Source organism: Schistosoma mansoni (assembly GCF_000237925.1).
Source record: "Schistosoma mansoni, WGS project CABG00000000 data, supercontig 0730, strain Puerto Rico, whole genome shotgun sequence".
NCBI lineage: Eukaryota > Metazoa > Platyhelminthes > Trematoda > Strigeidida > Schistosomatidae > Schistosoma > Schistosoma mansoni.
In genome coordinates this window covers 5,283-7,218 of record NW_017386431.1, presented here as the reverse complement: position 1 = coordinate 7,218, position 1,936 = coordinate 5,283, and the positions used below count along the sequence as shown (strand labels likewise).

At 44.3% G+C, this 1,936-nt stretch overlaps 1 protein-coding gene across 1 annotated transcript, besides 1 other annotated feature; it reads right to left on the bottom strand.

The window, feature by feature from the left end:
• Positions 1-1,570: 1,570 nt before the first annotated feature.
• Smp_190360 (hypothetical protein) lies at positions 1,571-1,849 on the bottom strand (the record flags this gene model as incomplete). Its single annotated transcript, XM_018792122.1, has 1 exon — positions 1,571-1,849. The coding sequence occupies one exon, from the start codon at positions 1,847-1,849 to the stop codon at positions 1,571-1,573; it is 279 nt and encodes a 92-aa protein (XP_018644588.1).
• A 60-nt stretch (positions 1,850-1,909) lies between these two features.
• Positions 1,910-1,934: a sequence feature (Short protein (Smp_186220, CAZ38139.2) was converted to a misc_feature.).
• Positions 1,935-1,936: the final 2 nt, after the last annotated feature.

Here is a 1,936-nt window from a genome sequence, read left to right as displayed (position 1 = left end):
GTCACTGCAACCTGTCCATGCATCATCACGCACATCACAATTACTAAATCATGTTCAACTCAAACATATTCCCATCACATTGAAACACAGATATATGTGAAGGAAGAATATTGTGTTGAATGAATTGTCTGCTGAATTTGCAATTGTATGTGTGAATTGATAATGCAAACTGTGTTGGTGGTGGTGGTGGTGGTGGTGATGATGAGGACGCAATGCATGGTTGAAAGGATGGAGTATGAATTGAATGTGGCATTTGTGATGGTGCATGTGAAAATGCAGCGATTGCATGTGCACATTTGTCCAGCACAACCACACACTCAAATGCATCGTCGCGTTTGCTCACTGCCTCCTCAATCCACGTGTGAACAGCATTGCCACCACAAACACTCACACTAACATCATCACAACAACACCAACCAGCCACAATGCACAGGTACGCAGCACCTCTCATCTCCACAACCGCCTCACAATTCTCATCAAAACAGTCACCATCCACGTCAACTGCAAACCTGTCACATGCATCATCACGCACATCACAATTACTAAATCATGTTCAACTCAAACATATTCCCATCACATTGAAACACAGATATATGTGAAGGAAGAATATTGTGTTGAATGAATTGTCTGCTGAATTTGCAATTGTATGTGTGAATTGATAATGCAAACTGTGTTGGTGGTGGTGGTGGTGGTGGGTTGTTGGTGGTGATGAGGATGCTATGCCGGGGTTAGAGGATGGAGTATGAATTGAATGTGGCATTTGTGATGGTGCATGTGAAAATGCAGCGATTGCATGTGCACATTTGTCCAGCACAACCACACACTCAAATGCATCGTCGCGTTTGCTCACTGCCTCCTCAATCCACGTGTGAACAGCATTGCCACCCACAAACACTCACACTAAACTTCATCACAAACAACACCAACCAGCCCCCAATGCACAGGGTACGCAGGCCCTTCCCCATCTCCACCAACCGCCTCACAATTCTCATCAAAACAGTCACCATCCACGTCAACTGCAAACCTGTCACATGCATCATCACGCACATCACAATTACTAAATCATGTTCAACTCAAACATATTCCCATCACATTGAAACACAGATATATGTGAAGGAAGAATATTGTGTTGAATGAATTGTCTGCTGAATTTGCAATTGTATGTGTGAATTGATAATGCAAACTGTGGTGGTGGTGGTGGTGGTGGTGTTGGTGGTGATGAGGACGCAATGCATGGTTGAAAGGATGGAGTATGAATTGAATGTGGCATTTGTGATGGTGCATGTGAAAATGCAGCGATTGCATGTGCACATTTGTCCAGCACAACCACACACTCAAATGCATCGTCGCGTTTGCTCACTGCCTCCTCAATCCACGTGTGAACAGCATTGCCACCACAAACACTCACACTAACATCATCACAACAACACCAACCAGCCACAATGCACAGGTACGCAGCACCTCTCATCTCCACAACCGCCTCACAATTCTCATCAAAACAGTCACCATCCACGTCAACTGCAAACCTGTCACATGCATCATCACGCACATCACAATTACTAAATCATGTTCAACTCAAACATATTCCCATCACATTGAAACACAGATATATGTGAAGGAAGAATATTGTGTTGAATGAATTGTCTGCTGAATTTGCAATTGTATGTGTGAATTGATAATGCAAACTGTGGTGGTGGTGGTGGTGGTGGTGGTGGTGGTGGTGATGAGGACGCAATGCATGGTTGAAAGGATGGAGTATGAATTGAATGTGGCATTTGTGATGGTGCATGTGAAAATGCAGCGATTGCATGTGCACATTTGTCCAGCACAACCACACACTCAAATGCATCGTCGCGTTTGCTCACTGCCTCCTCAATCCACGTGTGAACAGCATTGCCACCACAAACACTCACACTAACATCATCACAACAACACC